The sequence below is a fragment of the Zootoca vivipara genome, chromosome 12, assembly GCF_963506605.1.
Source record: "Zootoca vivipara chromosome 12, rZooViv1.1, whole genome shotgun sequence".
NCBI classification, from domain to species: domain Eukaryota; kingdom Metazoa; phylum Chordata; class Lepidosauria; order Squamata; family Lacertidae; genus Zootoca; species Zootoca vivipara.
In genome coordinates, this window is record NC_083287.1 from 9,329,454 (window position 1) to 9,344,237 (window position 14,784).

The 14,784-nt window shown below is 43.1% G+C and overlaps 1 protein-coding gene across 5 annotated transcripts in view; it reads right to left on the reverse strand.

Moving 5' to 3' along the window:
- The window catches only part of ARPP21 (cAMP regulated phosphoprotein 21), a 223,874-nt gene that overhangs the window by 51,338 nt on the left and 157,752 nt on the right, over positions 1 to 14,784 (reverse strand). For 3 of the 5 annotated variants that reach the window (XM_035129800.2, XM_035129794.2, XM_035129798.2), the window contains 3 exons: positions 14,415 to 14,468; positions 10,353 to 10,585; positions 222 to 452 (listed from right to left, as the gene is read on the reverse strand). In XM_035129800.2, coding sequence (XP_034985691.2) covers positions 222 to 452; positions 10,353 to 10,585; positions 14,415 to 14,468 — 518 coding nt within the window. The remainder of the gene's footprint in view (positions 1 to 221; positions 453 to 10,352; positions 10,586 to 14,414; positions 14,469 to 14,784) is intronic. The other 2 variants (XM_035129801.2, XM_035129799.2) reach the window with 1 other exon arrangement.

The window sequence follows — 14,784 nt, forward strand, 5'->3', positions numbered from 1 at the left end:
TGATGAGGTCATTTCTTTGCCCAAAAGCAGGGACCCTATTTGGACATTGGCCTTCATGTGATTGTAACCTCACCTGTAGATCCCCAAGGAAAGATGTGGTCTCTCACTGCAAGATATCTGTCTCTTGTAAACTGTAATTTCTGTTTTAGTAATGATCAACACCCAGATTTTTCTATGGGCTGTGGTTTGCTAAAATAATAGGAAACATGAAACCGACTGACCTGTGTGTGGATTGAGCAGGATACTTCCTGGTGGGATCCCTGCAGCTTCAAGTGGAAGTATGATGTAGCTGGTGTTGTTTGCTACTACTTGGCCACTTATTCCATTGTCTGTATAGGAAACATTGCTCGAAGAGGTGGCTGTAACTCCAGGGACAACTGATGCACTTTGGAGAGGTTGATGTGTTCGTGACAGAGATCCTGAGGACCCAGCACTACTGGAAGACTCTGAACCTAGAAAAAAAGGCCAGGTTTGCTGTAATAAACACTACATCTACAGGGTAGATTGGGCTTATGGACTGAGCAACAGCTACATTACTAAGTAACTTCTACAAAGCAAATTATTTATCTGTAACTTCATCCAAAGCATTCCCCCCCAATGCAATCATGGATGAGTTTGCAAAGCCTGCTAGTATCACTTGGGGACAGTGGTTGTAACATACAACAGTGGAAGCACCTCCTCCAACATGGAATATAGAAACCTGTGGGTGGCATATATTGCCGACGAAAATTTCATGTTACAAATGAGAGCCGACTCATGATCATTGACCAGATATAATATGGCTATGCTCTACCAGGTGGATATTAAAAAATGCATTTGATGACATCCAGTCAGCTAGTTTGTAGAACGGGCTTATGCTCATGCAACCAACTTTCCTATTCTCTCTCCCTTCCCGCAGTCCCTGCTAACCACCGAAAAATCAGCTCTAGAAGGCTGGGAGACCCTCTGGAGCAGATTCAAAGTGCAGGGGGCTACAGGGTGGAGGAGAGGAAGGGGAAGTCTCATTGTGCTGGTGGAAGTCTGTTTGCAGAGCCCCCATGGGGCTGGATCTAAACTAGTCATAACATTTCTAGTAGAATGCAGCAGCTCTAGCTGACTTCCTAATTACAAGCCAAGGTCAGTGCCATGGTGGGATTCTGGGCTTGTTCAACATGAAGCAGGGTCTGGACAGGGCACCCAGAGTCAAAGCAGCCCCACCCCACAAAAAACACCTTGTGATATCCAAAGTACATGGTCAGTGAGCAAACCTGGTGGCAAAGAGTGGCAAGATTGTGAAGCATCTTGTGGCACTGCCTAGCAAATCATATTGCCGGGTCAATGGGAAACAAGGTCTTTCGATTTTCCAGCTCCAAAAGACTCTGCATTCAGTAAAGCAAACACCCATAATACAGAATCCAATAGAAAAGCACTGAGGGGAGGAAGAAAACTCCTGATAGCCGGCACTACTAGGCACCTTCACCAGTTTGTGGGTGTTTTCAGTGTAGACGCAGCTCATCAACAGCTGTTAAATGAGCTTACAGTTCAGCACTATTCCTTAGCACAGAGGTTTTCAACCTTTTTGAGTCCATGGCTCCCTTGACCAACTACATTCTTTGTGGGGCTCAGGACCCCTGTTACGTCACCCCTTGCCTGTAGAGCCAGCAGCCTCTCACCCCTTTTTGAACATCCTCCCTTGTGGAGTGTTCCCTCAACCTTCTCTCTGCTCCCCTCTCCTTGGGAGTCCTCCAGGCAGCTGCCGCAGCCACCCCTAGACTCTGAGCTGCCTCTGCTCCTGGCAACCAGCACTCCCTGGCCAGCCCCAGAGGCACCATTTGCCTGCAACAAATAGCTGTGCAAGCCTTGGGGGGGGCAGAGGTGCAACGGGGCATCAGAGGAGGGAGGGAAGGAAAGAGGGACAGAGGCCAGGTGTCTTGCGGCACCTCTGACCATCATTCAAGGCACCTCAAGGTGCCACGGCACTCTGGTTGAAAGCCTTAGCAAATCCACACTGTAGCTGGAACTCAACATTTCTACCATTCCTTATTTTAAATCTCCGGGTTTTAAGATGCCTCTGGGGCAGATTAAAATTACAGACTACAACACTAGCAATGGTCACTGTATGGTACATTGTGGCCAAAATCAAGCTGTTATTCATATAACTGCACTAAAGTTGTGCCCATAGTTGCTTTGACATGGTGTGCTATTGTTTACGAAGAGGAGGGGGAGGAACCAACAAAATTTTAGCTCTCATTAATGCCCCCACCCCCAGTGATGCAAACATTGCAGTTGTATAGCTGCATTACATTTACATCGTTTTAACTGAATATTTTGATGATGTCATACATTGCAGAAGTGCAGCCCAAGTGATTTGTTAAATTATTAACTTTCCCAGCCTTGGTATTGATTTATAGCTTTAATAATGCATCCTTCCATATCCATTATAGCTCATAATATGCGAGCAACAAGGTAGTATATTATTGGCAAGGGATAAACTATATATGCTTTTAAATTAAAATGGATTTTTTTTGAGGGGGGGTCAGCACAACAACATGTGATTAAAGTGTAAAGGGAGGTTAGTAATAATGTTTAGAGATGCTCAGCTAATTGTGGTGACTGAGTACTGTCATATCACTAGAGTTCTTTGTCTTTTGCTTTGTGGGGACCAACATTTCAGTAAATGAACATGGTGGACTAATGCAGAACATTCAGGATGATGAATGCCATATAGGAGGACCCAAGGGCCATAACTACTGTTGGCCAACTTTCTGAGGGCCGGATGGCCAACATGAAAGTGAACATAACCCAGGTTTGAGCACAGAAACATGCACACATGTAGGAAGGCATACACAGGGAGCGAGAGATGCAAACAAACAGGCAGGCTGGCAGATATACTGGGCCATACAGACCCCCCAGCTGCGTTGTCACTCTGTGCCCACCAGTAGAGGAGTGGGGTGCGAAACATCCTTCCCATCACAGTACTGAGCTTGGCAGAGAGGTTATTCTCCCCCTAGCCTCTGATTATTTTGAAAAAGCGCCTTTCATCTCATGCATTCTGCTAGTGGAAGCACGCTCACTCTTTCATCTCTCTGGAACAATCCAATCTTCTAGCCATGACGGCATACAAGAAGGAGGATTTTGCTGAGCATTGGAGAGCTACTTCATGTGCATCTGGCAAGCTGGATATGGCCCATGGGCAGCAGGTTCACCACACCCTGTTGTATAATTTACACATTATTATTAATATTTTTAAAAAGAGCTTGCAAGAGCGAAATCTTAATGTATTTGCTTGCGATGAAATAATTCAGTCAACTGTCAATGCCTGTAAATTATCATAATCTTCAGCCAACTGTTATTCTTGGAAGTGATCTAGCTAAAGAAAATATTCATGTGCAGCTGCTACTGACATATGCAATTTAACACGGGTATCAGCTGTGTTCCATTCTAACAGCTGAGATTCCTGAATTGCAAGGGGTTGGGCTAGATGACCCTTGGGTCCCTTCCAACTCTACAATTCTATCACTCTATACCTATTTTAAAGATACAAGGTTTCAAATGTAACTTCATCTGGTAGCCTCAGGAAACATCAGTAAGAGACAAGGGGAAATCATGACCAGCAACTATATTCTTTTGCAGGAAATATCATAGAAAAAAATCAGTTAACGTATTTTCCGGCGTATAAGACGACTTTTAAACCCAGGAAAACCTTCTCAAAAGTTGGGGGTTGTCTTATATGCCGGGTGTCGTCTTATACGCTGGGACTCGCCAAACGGCGCCAGAAATGGAGTCTGCGCAGCCACAGAAGCGAAACATAGGCTGCAGTCCAATACACATTTACCTGGGAGTAAATCCCACTGAATTCAGTAGAGCTTATGGTACTCATGCAGAGGATTATAGTTACGGTACTTGCTGCTTTTGAGATTGCTTGGCTCTAGTAGTGAAAGGCTAAGTCGCTTCCAGTAAAAGCATCTACCGGTATTTGTGGTCACTGACAAAGAGCCTCAAGGTTTTCTGTAGACAAGCATAAATTATCTGTTGCAAGATTGTATCACTTCAGGCTGTAGGTGAGGGAAGGATTGAATGAAAAATGCTTCCCCATATAAAAAGAGTTCCCATTCCAGTGTGATAGGTTACCTAGGTACGTGCAGAGAGTTACTGATGCGGAAGAATATTCAAACAACCAATTCCTCGCCTGCACTCTAAAGAAGTGCAAGTCTGTAACTGATTCGTCACAAGAGTCTACTGATTATGGATGATTTAGAAGGGTAGAATAATTCAACTGCTGATTACATCAGTTCCCTGCCGAAGCATCACCTATAGACACTTGTATACTTCATGTGTTCTATTTCTTATAGATCAAATCATTTTAAGGAGACTAATTAATTTACTTATAATATATATTTATAAGACTCCTCATAAAACAAACACTCTAGACATCATAAAGGAAAAGTGCTAAGTCTATGCAGTCTCTTTTAACAGGAAAGAGTCAACTCATGATAACTTTTCCCTGTTATTTTCCTGAAGTAGTGTGATTTATACCTATGTAACTATATTTTGAAGTACCGCATGTTCCAGCGTACAAGACGACTGGGCGTATAAGATGCATAGCTGTCAAGTTTTCCCATTTCTCGCGAGGAAGCCTATTCAGCATAAGGGAATTTCCCTTTAAGAAAGGGAGAACTATGACAGCTATGATAAGATGACCCCAACTTTTCCATTTAAAATATAGAGTTTGGTATATACTCACCGTAAAAGACTACCCCTCTTCCTACCCCGGGCGTCCCGGACGCCTGCAGCTTGCTCTTCACCAGCTACACTATCAAGAATTGATCTTTGATCGTTCAGACCAAAGGTCCTAGCTGAGCATTCTGTTTATGACAGAATGCCTCTTGCAAGTTTGCAGGGAAGGGATGAAGCCAACAATCTACAACCATACCCTGTTGTTTGTTCCCAGCATTTGATATGCAGCAGTTTTCAACCTCTAAATAGGAAGGTTCCATTCAGCTGCCATGGACCTAATTTTATGTGCATATGTGTAATCCAGGGATGGGGAACCTGGAGAACCTCCATATCCCGTTGGGCTACAACTTCCACCATCCCTGACTCTGGCACATGCTGGATGGAGTTAAAGTCCAATGACATCTGCAATGCCACAGATTTTTCCATCCCTGGACCAATCCCTTTCAATGGCACCAGTATTTTTTTAAGAATTTAAACACCTGAACAGTACCCATATAACATGAAAGACATGTGCCTACACCTACAGGCTTCAATTACTGCAGAGAAGCATGAAGTAGAATTTGGGGGAGACTGTGTATTTATCTTTACTACTATTATTATTATTATTACTTTGAATAATCCTCCTCCTGGTTCAGCAATCCCTTCTGAATCCATTCCCCACAGCCTTATTTCTCCTGGCTTCCCCAGGCTGACTGACAGCTTCACTTTATGTTCTGGCGTTGGAAACTACAAGCTTGTTTTGACAACCAGTCTTGCTCTCCCCCCCCCCTTCTGCACCCTTTCATTGAGTTACTGCAGTCTCTCTCTCTCTCTCTCTCTCTCTCTCTCTCTCTCTCTCTCTCTCTCTCTCTCTCTCTCTCCTCTCTCTCTCTCTCCCCCCCCCCATTCTGGGTCTTGACAAGCTTTCAAAATTTAAAGGGAGGGGAGCACTCAACATTTCTAATCACCCTGCAATGGAGAGGATATTATCACTGAAGTGGTTTTAAATGTGTCATAAGAGATTTCATTTGGAGGTTAGGCGAATATCTGGGGTGGATAAACTTGAAATATTGGAGCTCCTCATGTATTTTTTTCTCCTTCTTGGGAGGGTTGATGTATAATTTTAGCAACAAAAATGTTATGCAAGTTTTAAGATCCTTTAATGTGTGAAGTCTGGATGCAAGGAAGCCAGGGGAGTGAAAGGGCTGGGAGGAATGGAGTGGTCGGCCCGGCTTATTTCCAACTCCCAATCCTCCCTCTTTTGCCATTAAGTCACTGCAGCTGAATGGAATGCTTTTTCCTTGAGCATGTATGTGAACTAAGACCTATTTTTAGATCCACACCTGCTCACTCCACCCTTCATCCTGCTTCTACCCATCTTCTACACATGAAAACCCATGCGCCATGCCCATCCCTGTGCAGAGAGAAAGGATCATTGTGTTTAGAAGGATCAGAGGGGAGGAAGATATTGAGCTGTTGAATCTGAAAGATCCTGTGGGTGGTTCAACATTAATCTGCATCCCTGCATCTTAGGTACTAGTTGGTTAAATGTTGGGCTAGCCTAATAGGCACTTCGGCCACAATTTCCCATATTTTATATAAGCTACCTGGAATACTGTTGCTTAGGTAGGATATAAATGTATAAATCAAATTAAAAATGATATTGAGGATTTTCTTTAGCCTTTTGCATAGTTAATAACTAAAGATGTTTCTTCAGAGCATATTAATGGCTAGAAGATGCTTGCTTCAATGAGCATGGATGGCTTTGGGTGCCTGCTAGCTAACTGGTCCTTGATGATATACCCTATCTGCCGGAGTGAGAGCTGGAAGGAAATCATTTGGAAGTTAAAATGGAATAGATGCAGCTAGATTTCAAGAAGAACCTTGTGGTTAGGGGCTCCGAGGATATGCTGCTATTTTGGAGGGAAATGTAGTGATATGGGTGCTTGCCTGCTTTCCTTTGTTCAACTTGCAAAAAGGGACATCTTATAAATTTATATTCTTCAATGTGTCAAGAGGGAAGTCTCCAGCACTAGAAGAGTTCCTCTTTCGGGATGGAGAAAAAGAGCAGCACCTGGCTTCAGAGATTAGAACGGACTGCAGAAGCCCATGAACTATACCTAAATACAAGAAAAATTTTGGTATCAAGATGGAAGCTGAGAAAGCAAAAAAAAGAAAACCCCTACCTCATCCACATGTGGCTAAGTACAGACCTGGACAAGGCAAAGTTGTATGCACAGGCAGCCCTCAGGGCACATGGAAAAGTGGGAAGTTTATTTTCCCTTCCCTATCTCTAGAGAGCAGTCCCTAACTCTGGGATGCAAAAAAGCATATTCATTTCACAGGACTGGTAAAAACAGGACACATCTTAAAAGTATCAGAAACTTACTGCAGAATTCTGTATTCAAAAGTCACATCATTAAATCCTCCTTTTAATGATTAATGATCATTCTATGATTCTGTGTGGACCAAAGCTCATGATGCAGTCCTACAAATCACTTCCAGAGATAACCTCCTGCAGCTTCCCTTACACAGTGAGCAGAAACTCCCTGTGATGAGGGCTTTCCACTGATACTATCCCAAACTATGCAGATATGGAAGTCACTCCAGCTTGGATCCCTTTGGAACCTAGATTGGAATTTTGGAGTAGACCTCGAGCCTAACAAGCTAAACTTCGACCCATAAGGCAGGGACCCCCATTCCTTGATGTCACAGACTGCCTTCTGGACAAAAGGGCAGGAATAAACACATACTAAAAGGGTGCCAAAATTTCCAGTATGTATGCATTATTTGCTAGACTTCCATTCCACCTTTCCTTGAACATCAAGCCCAAGGTGGCATACAAAAGGAAGGAAGGAAGGAAGGAAGGAAGGAAGGAAGGAAGGAAGGAAGGAAGGAAGGAAGGAAGGAAGGAAGGAAGGAAATTCTTCAACCAAGCTCTTGGAGAAACAACAAAAAGTGTTTACTTGTTTCTTAAGAAACAAGGAGAGAAATGCTGTAAAATGCTGTCCTTGGAACTTCCTGTCAATCCTGGAAGTAGGGAATGTGAATGAATGTCAGTGATGGATGATGCCATATCACTACTATTAATAATGTCTTTTGAAAGTAAAGTAATTCTAAGTGTGAACCTGCAGATCGATAACTTGTTAGAATTCACTGTGCTGCTGCACCTAAATCACAAAGCAATATCAGAACTTGCATAAGGTAGTCAACATTTTCAGAAATTTAATTTTAGTTAGCTTCCTAAAACTGAAGAATGTTACTTTTATTATTATAACAATATATTTTTTAAGAGGATGTAATTTATTATAAATGCATCATGTTTAAGTGGCTGGTTGGCATAGCTTTTATACCAAGCTAATAACCTGGATCATGAATGACTATGCAAAGTTCATTCAAAAAGTGCAACCTGCTCTTCCACTCCAAATGTTAGTGATTCAGTCATCACAGGGGAAGTTAACTGAATGATCAGAGGGTTTTTTAGGAACGTTCACCTCAACTTTTCCTGCATGTGCAAAGTGAAAAAGAAAAAGAAGAAAATTTAGACTTCGCACACCAGCAGTTCATATCTGGATGAAAGACAATGGCGTTTTATTCTATCACACCATACTACATCCAGGAGCAGCTGATTGCTACAAGTTTTAAGGCTCTGGGGCAAGGGGAACACAAGGCTCCCCAACTTTCAGAAAACTGCACATGCATTTGGGAGTCTGGTTAATCTTTTCTGTTGCCTGCGCTGCCAGCCTAAGGTTGGAATTTTTGGGCCTTATGCCGTGCGAGGTCAAAGAGGGAGTATTTATTTTCCCCTTCAAGCTCTTGTAAGAAGCAGAGGTTATGGCCAGGGCAGGCTTCAGCTTTGGATATGGCATGGGCTGGCCAGTGGCTTTGCCAACAGCCCACTGCCAACTGAGAAGATCTCTCATTTCTTAATGGGAAAAGTAACTGGCAACTGTTGAAATGACGTGGGGAAAGGAAGATCACCCTAGAAGTAGCTGTGATTTTTGCAGGAGCCTCTGTGATCACCACTCATTTCCTGGGGGGGGGGGGAGTAGTGCACCAGGGAGAGTGGGAAGCTCATCTGTTCATCATTTGATGGGGACCCCTGGAAAAGGGCCTCCGAAGATGACTCCAGGTATAAGCGGAGGCAGCACTTCTGACTCTAAAATTATTCAGGGACTTAAAGGACACCTGTTTCATTGCAAGGGGCTCAAGGATGATCTCCTGCTGAAATGTGTGCGGGAGAAAGCAGGGCAGTGATTCTTTCATGCTTGTTTTACCCCCACCAGCACTGCTAGGGCTAAAAATTGTCTGCACGACAATTGTGGGGTGTATGTGTGAAAGGATGAAGTAGAGCGGCATTATAAAGGAGCCAGAAAACACCCTGTGCTCCAGGGCCCGTAAAACCCTGCACCAAGCCTGCTTGCGAAGGTCATTAGGTTAAGGCACTGGCATCAGCCCTGATGGTTGCAAAGCATGGACACAGCATAAGACGAGAAGAGGCAGCGATTCCGGAGATAAAACTGCATATTCATGAAGCTTAATTAACTTTCCTAGGTTCCCCCCCACAAAGGAACGAGAGCCTCTGTATTCCACGTATGACCCAGAACATTTGGTTGAAAAAGAGGCAGGTGGGGGAACTTATGGAGCTACGAGCAAAAATTCATTTTTAGATTCTCCTGTGTTGCATTTGAACTGGTGGGAGTTCAACTGATTGCTCCCTTGTATCATAATATGATCTACATCTCTCAGGGGACACTCTTCTTCCACTCAATTTACTGATAGTTCTCCCACTGAACAAATAACAAAATCTGAAGCACAGTAAGGAACATACTGCAATATGTCGGAGTTTAGTGAGCCATTGCTGACAAAGGTTTGGTAAGCTGAGTTTAAGTTTGTGTCTGTACAGCCCTCAGAAAGTGAAAAGCAGTAAATTCTAAAATCAATTTGTAGGCATGGCATTATTAAGGATTACATCCTATAAATTACAGAGTATTCTTATAAGCACAAACCTTGAACCTATACATGCCCTTCCATCCCACAACTGCAGATTTTGTTTGATCTGAGGGTCACTGAATCCTGAACTTAAGCATCTTCTAGAAAAGTATTAAGATGTATCTATTATATCTGGCTTTGGGCAGCTGAGGCTAAAGAGGTAAAGCTGTGGTGTATTCTTTGTATACAATGTAAACTAAGAACAGATTTAATTCTGATTTAATATGTATTTCCTTTAAGATCATATATTTAAAACCACATGTAACATTTGCAGCTAAAGAAGCGTCCTTGCTTCCTGTGTACAAAATTAGTAGATCAATCTCCAAATCACTGCCATAGTTAAAATCAAAACTATGCTTTCTTTTTATTTGGGCTTCCAGAATGAGAAATTAAAACAACATGCGAACTCCGAGTGCACATCCCATTTCACATGGAAAGAGACTAACGGAACCTGTATGTTTTGTGTCCTTTTTGGCCAGGTTTCTTAAATCCATTTTACCAACTCATTATAAAAACCCTGGAGAAGTTGGCATGGCACCCACGAATGAAGGTGAAAGACACAGCACTAGCATATTTACTGCAGCCAGCTGAGATGCAGAACAATCATGCAGAACATCCATCCTCTTAGCAGAGAAACCTTCTGACAAACCCAATACAGTACTAGCTACCTGTTTTAGACAGTTTGCCGGTACTCCTGTTGCTTGATGAGCTATCTCCTCTTGTCAGGACAGTTATTCCACCGAAACTTGCTGTCTTCGTTATGGCTGGCTTCAAATTGCGATTGGAGCTGTCCGAGTCTGTGCTGCTCCAGGGCCTCTGGTGGTCTGCCCATTTTAGCTCATTATCAGTACTGCTTTGCCGGCTGCCAGATGTCTTCCCCGTACTATCCCTGTTACCCCTACCATGCAAAAGTGGGGAGGGGAGATACAAAAACAAATGTATCAGGCCAGAATCCATTCTTGCTCAAGTTGCTGCAAAATCTGAATGAGAACCTGCTGAGGCTGGTAGACACGTGAGAGTAGACATGAGCAGAAAAGTCAAGATATTTATCGAGCGATTGGTGGGCTGCTGCAAAGGGCCGTTGGGCTGCGTTCAGCTGAGGGATAACAAGATGTGCAAGAGGAAAAGTAGGTCAAAAAGTAATCTTTGCCCTTGTTGCTGTGCGTGCTTTAGCAAGAAGCCCAACAAACTTCTTTGCCGAGTTTGAAATGCAAGAGCAAATCTGAGGGCACAAAACCATTTATGCTGAAAGAACAGCAGGATGAGATGTAGCCAGATGTTTTGAACGACAGCTCCCAGTCAACATGCCCAGTGATTTGGGAGGGTGGGAGTTGTGGTCCACAGCATCTGGAGAGCACCACATTCCTCTGATAGGTATTTAAATCATAGTTGCATCTTCACTCTCTTTGCACAATTTAGAAGCCTATAGAATTAACACTGTGTTCTGCATTTCAGATCCACCATGTTAACAGCTAACAACACACCCATGCAATCAGAGAGGCTGGCCTCTTTTTTTACAGGTGTACTTTACACTTCCTGTAGTTTGACACTTCTCCCACGAAACCTGCTTTCATTTCAGTTTCAATTAATTCAAGGAAGAACTTCCTGACAGTAAGAGCTGTTCGACAGTGGAATTTGCTGCCAAGGAGTGTGGTGGAGTCTCCTTCTTTGGAGGTCTTTAAGCAGAGGCTTGACAGCCATCTGTCAGGAATGCTTTGATGGTGTTTCCTGCTTGGCAGGGGGTTGGACTGGATGGCCCTTGGGGGTCTCTTTGAACTCTATTCTATGATTCTAAGTTCCACATACAGTGAAAAGCACTTGAAAAATAATAATACACATAGCAGTGGTAAGTATCCATCTCTGTATCTGAGTGTTACATGTCACTACTACACACCCTTAAAACCTTCCTTCCACCCTTCATCTTTGCTGTCAAAAACTGCCATTCTGAGGGCCAAACTAGTTGAACCATTAAATGTGTGAATGCATTTAACGTGCTTTGTTCTTGTTCTTGTTCTTGTTCTTGTTGTTTAAAAATAGTAACTGGTAGGGGAAGGTAATGTGGCATATTGGGTGGGGGAAGGGTATTTAACCACTTTCTAGGTGCAGTAATTCAAATAAAACATTTCGCCTGAAGCTACTATTTGCCCCACTTTGGTTGGAAACACAGCTCTGAGTGGAGGGACTTTCACCGGGAACATTGCATGGGAGGTCAAAGTTAAATGCCTTTCCTTGTCCGCTGCAGTCCTGCTAGGTCCCTCAATACAGACACATTAAATATATTCACACATTTTACATACTTGCATGTTTGTCCTGGGCCAACTTGGATTTTTAAAAATGAAAGAAGTTATATTTTTAAAAATCCAAGTTGGCCTTTCAGGGTTTTTCCCCACGCACTTGTACTGAGCCCTTCAGTGGCTCTCTCTTCTTCTATAGCCCATCAAATAGATTCTTGCTGTAATCTTAAACCTCTTAATTCTGCTTTGCTATAATTATCCTTTCTTATTAAACTTTGAGTTGCCCTTTGCTCTTACCCTCTTCAGTAACCTGCCTATTTATCCACTCCTCACATAACTGCCTCGCTGCCGCCTTCGATCAGGCCTCATGTGCTCCGTACAACTTCTACGAACATTTTCCTCATCTATTCATACTTCCTAGTGTGACACTTCTGACAATGCTCCTGGAACTCAAGCATCTATTACCATAGTATTTTTCTGAGCTCCTTAATATTGAAGTTGTTTCTTGAATAGTTTGTGAAGAAATCAGCAAAATATGGGAAATGCTCGTTGAATGCAAACGGTAACTAAATATACGGTATTGTATCCGATACCAAACCCTCCACAAAATAGGGAGTGTGTCATTTCTCAAATTGTTACCCGGAACTTCACACTTACACGTTAGAAAACAAAACTACACCCTTACCTTCTAATAGGCATATCCAGTAAACGTTACAGTTCACCACATGTAGCTGAGGCTTACATTTCTGTATAGTGTTTGCTGTTTTTCAATTTGAGGCACAGAGGAGGAGACTGAATATCATACGCACCAAGTACATTCAACTCACTCAAATTAAAATAGGACCCTTTACCTCTAAAACATAATAATTGAAACTATTTTCTTCCTAAGGGTCTCATATTTGTTGCTGCCACATGCTAGCTGCAGAAGGTGTATCTCAAATCAGAGGAGAGCAGATTATTATTATTTTTAAATTCAGCATTGCAATGTAATTGCCTTTTAAATACTCAGGGAAGCCTGGCTATAATTTGCCACCCCGTGATTCTACATAGCTCCATCTTTATTTCATACATTGTGATATATCGGTATATTGTGATGCTTAAGGTAAAGGGACCCCTGACCATTAGGTCCAGTCGTGACCGACTCTGGGGTTGCGTGCTCATCTCGCATTATTGGCCGAGGGAGCCGGCGTATAGCTTCCAGGTCATGTGGCCAGCATGACAAAGCCGCTTCTGGCAAACCAGAGCAGCACATGGAAACACCGTTTACCTCCCCGCTGTAGTGGTACCTCTTTATCTACTTGCACTTTGACGTGCTTTCGAACTGCTAGGTTGGCAGGAGCTGGGACCAAGCAACGGGAGCTCACCCCGTCACAGGGATTCGAACCGCCGAACTTCTGATCAGCAAGCCCTAGGCTCAGTGGTTTAACCACAGCGCCAGTTTAGCTGGCGATATATCATGATGTTAAAAACCAACCCTAGTATGCGCAAGTGCTTCCCCACCACTACTGCAAACTGCTCTATGCATCTCAGTGTTCCAGCAGATGTGAGGGTTGAAGAGCAAACCCACTGCTTCCATGAGCTACCTGTGTAGAAAGTGTTTTCTAAATATTAAAAATACTAAAAAAAATAAAAACAGGGGTAGAAGGGGATGCAGAGATGAAATAACCCAAATCCTGGGCTGTTTCTCTGATTTCACTGACACATTTAGAGATTTCAATAACACATGCCAAAATTTCATGTCACTATGGGAAATGACTCCCTAGTTACATATAAAACTAAAGCCTTCTCTTCCCCATTGTCCTGTCATGATCCCTAAAGTCAACTGACAGTCTCAACCACAACTGGGTATACTATCTATGTACTAAAGGTAAAGGTAAAGGGACCCCTGACCATTAGGTCCAGTCGTGACTGACTCTGGGGTTGCGCGCTCATCTCGCATTATTGGCCGAGGGAGCCGGCGTATAGTTTCCAGGTCATGTGGCCAGCATGACAAAGCCGCTTCTGGCGAACCAGAGCAGCACACGGAAACGCCGTTTACCTCCCCGCTGTAGCAGTACCTATTTATCTACTTGCACTTTGACGTGCTTTTGAACTGCTAGGTTGGCAGGAGCTGGGACCAAGCAACGGGAGCTCATCCCGTGGCAGGGATTCGAACCGCCGACCTTCTGATCGGCAAGCTCTAGGCTCTGTGGTTTAACCCACAGTGCCACCTGCGTCCCGTATATATATGTGTAACTCTGTCCCTTTGGATACTCATTTAAGACTCACTCTTGAGATGCTTCTGAAAGCTTTGCTGGATATGACGTTTCCAGGAGAGGAGCGGGGTGCGGTGTGGTGTGGAGGATCAATTTGGGATCTTCTGAAGATTGTCTGAATATTTTCAATGGTTTCATTTAGGTTTTGTTAATGCCATAGCCCACTCTGAGGTCAAAGATAAACATTTAAACAATGCAAAATTACAAATATATCTTTAATGATCCGCATTGTGCATACCTGAAGAGCTGCCTTTTCTTAAGGGTTTCATTGCATATGCTATCCTCCAAGAGTCTGATGAAAATGAAAAGGAAGGAAACACATTTTAAAAACAGGGCAGTTTCAAAACTTGGATTCAGGTTGATGCTTCAGCTGTTATAGCCATATTTTTTTTTAATCACGCTCCTTATTTTTAAATAAGACTGCTGTCAAAGGCACAACAGCTTTAGTGCAGTAGCCATGAGGATTTTGGGCCCTCTTCTTTGATACTGATTTGTGGACACTGAATGGCAGTCTCTTTTCTATAAATTATTTTTGCATTGGTTGCAACATGTTTGCTATAAAAAAATATTTATGGTAGCGCATCACTCCGTAATGTGACACTAGAGTA